Here is a 2,792-nt window from a genome sequence, read left to right as displayed (position 1 = left end):
TGTGTAATAATACTTAAAAGCATCACGTAGTAGTAGGTATTTTGGATTCAGGAATGTAATGGTTTTAACTAAATCATCAGAGCTCTGTTCTGCTCCAGTCTCTTCTAAACTGTCATTTTTTCCCAGAATTTAAAGAAACTCATTCTTTGTCAAGGTACGTCATCCTTAAGGCCTTGCAAACGTTTTAGTGATTGAACCAAAACAAAGAGAGAGCTCGGCTTTCTTGATCTGAAGACCACGTTGCTCTTGAGCTTAAAAAGGTGCCTGCGGTTTTCAAGCGGTTAGTGATAAATCAGCAAGAAAGAAATCAGAGGAGAAGAAGGGGCACTTGGAAATCAAAACAGTAAAGTGCACAGTTATACTGTCCGAAATTGTATTAATCTGATCCAAAGAACTTGCTGGACTGTGGATATTTAATACAATTTGGCTTGCATGGAACATACAATCACAATCGGACAGAAAGGATTTTCTTTTTCTTCCTGAAGTTATCTACAGGATTTACGGAATTCAATTTTCAAGGGTAACATACTGCAGCTCTTTGGATATTGATCTATTTCCTAAGTCCACAAGGAGATGGAGAAGGGGGGAAGGTGTGGAGCATTGCAAGGTGTCCTTGTGCCTTCTGTTTTGTTTAGATGCCAGTACTCTCCAGTTCCCCGTCCTCCAACCCTAATGCAGCGTGTGACCTAGAAATCATAAAGAGTTTCTCTTTATTTGTGTATTGTCTTTGAGTTTGCTGGGATTGCTCCCCTGTTTGTTCTCTGCTGGTAGCCTTGAGGGGGTCTGTCTTCTCAACTGGTCCCTCCTCACAGTCCTGGATTTTACTGGCTGGGGTGTTGGCAACTGACTCCAAGGAGGTGCCTGCCTCCTCCAGGTGGCTGTAGCCCTTATTGCTGCTGGAAGGCTCAGACTGGGAGCTCTGGGAGTCCACTCTGGTGATGACAGGAGGGGTTGAGGGGGGCAACCCTCCCAGATCCAGAGATCTGGAGTAGCTAGAAGATGCCTTTACCAAGAGGCTGGAGTCCAGGCCCCTGCTGACAGCCGGGGACCGAGGTGGCTCAGGGAAAAGGGGACACCTGGCATCAGGCAAGCAGCTGGTGCTCTGCCGCCTGAGAACCAGCTTGTGCCTCCTCGTCCCACAGCCCCCCTCACCATGGCTGCTGCTGAGGTCGGTCAGGCTCAGTTCAAACTCCCCCCGTGGGATCTCCCGGGCTCCCCGCTCACCAGGGGGCCTTCGCCAGCCTCCCCCTCCGCCACTCGGCGCCAAGGGCAGGAGGGCGAAGGCGCTCAGTGAAGAGCTGATGATGGAGCTGGCTGTGCTGCGCCGGCCCCAGCTCTCCGGCGGGCTGCAGGGTGGGCTGGCGACAGCGCGGCCAGCCAGGGCAGCGCGCTCCCGATAGATGCTGTACACAGCCTCAGCCAGGCTGGGCGGCTGCGGCGGGGTGCAGAAGGAGGAACGGCGTGGCGACGATGCCAGGTCCGGTGGGGAAAGGGAGACACCCAGTCCTGGTGGCCAGGAGCTCTTGGCCAGCATGGCCGCAGCACCCAGGCCTTCACCACCAGGCTTTAGCTCCAGGCCCCGGGACTGCACGTAGTTGACAAAGCCGTTGAGAGGGGCTGAGGCCGGCGTGCCTCTGTCCTTGGCCCGCAGGCTGTGGGCATCGATGACAGTGGAGTAGAGGTCACGCAGGTTGATGATCTTGGTCTTCTTGTCACGGTTCTCGTGCAATACCGCATTGGCGCAGATGAAGAGGAAGATGCCGATACCCATGATGAGGGGACCCAGCACCTTCAGCTTGTCTGAATGCAAGTAGCTCGAGAAAAGATGGAAAAGGAAACCCACCGAGGCCTGGGGGGACGAGGAAGTGGGAGGGGACTGTGGGGACCCTCGCGTGGTAGCAGTGGTGGAAGTGTTGGCTCTGGCGGGTGGCTCTGGATGGATCCCTGCTTGTGCCCCTTCCTGGCTCCGGGAGCGGTTCCTGGGGGTGCCACCATGCGGTGCCAGGTGCCGGCCCCCACTGAAGCTGCCTTCTCTGTACACCTGGCTGGGCTTCGGCCAGTAGCCCACCACGGCCAAGGCGATGCCCACCAGCAGTATCAGGATGCCACAAAGGGCGACGAGCCCCGAGAAGGAGCACAGCTTGAGCTTGCCTTTCACCACCACCACGTCGTTCTTGCGCTTCTTTTTGGCTTTGCGTTTGCGTTTGGGGACTTGGCTTTGGGGTCGCAAGGGGTCCTGTTTCCTAGCCGAGATCCTCAGGAGGCCTCCAGTGGCGATCATGGCTGGCTACCAAGAGCACTGCCCCCTACGGCCACTCCAGCTCCTGCAGTGAAAGGGAGAAGAGAAGAGGATGAGAACCAGCGTCAGACCTGCAGCACGAGATGTGTCTCTGCTGTTCCTCATTCAAACTCCTGCTAATTAAAACCCTCAACAAGTGGGATGATGGTTGACACCAAAGGGCCAATCTCCCTTGCTCACATAGCTCCCGTGTGCAAGAAACAGGTAGAATGATAGCATCCAAGTGGCCACAGGCCCCCACTACACTCTTGCCAAACAGCTAATTAATTTCTTTACGCTCCAGGTAAATGTTAGAGGGAGTGGTATCTGCTGGCACAAATATAAAAACAATCTTGTTGGTCTCAGAAGCTTGCAAAGCACCGGAGCTCAGAGGATGCTGAGCCCCACTCCCTGACAGGGTCAGGGGTCACATTGCACACTGACTCTGTGGTTAGCAATGTCATGCAGGATGGGTGAAATAAAAGCAGGAAGGCAGTATATTTGACCTATAGAC

At 54.4% G+C, this 2,792-nt stretch overlaps 1 protein-coding gene across 1 annotated transcript; it reads right to left on the bottom strand.

Annotated features, from left to right (window-relative positions):
- Window positions 1–631: 631 nt before the first annotated feature.
- Window positions 632–2,281, bottom strand: TMEM200C (transmembrane protein 200C). Its single transcript, XM_086472732.1, has one exon. The coding sequence runs from the start codon at window positions 2,279–2,281 to the stop codon at window positions 632–634; it is 1,650 nt and encodes a 549-aa protein (XP_086328858.1).
- Window positions 2,282–2,792: the final 511 nt, after the last annotated feature.

Source organism: Leptosomus discolor, chromosome 13 (genome assembly GCF_034619465.1).
Source record: "Leptosomus discolor isolate bLepDis1 chromosome 13, bLepDis1.hap2, whole genome shotgun sequence".
NCBI classification, from domain to species: domain Eukaryota; kingdom Metazoa; phylum Chordata; class Aves; order Leptosomiformes; family Leptosomidae; genus Leptosomus; species Leptosomus discolor.
This window is presented reverse-complemented; position numbering and strand designations above follow the sequence as displayed.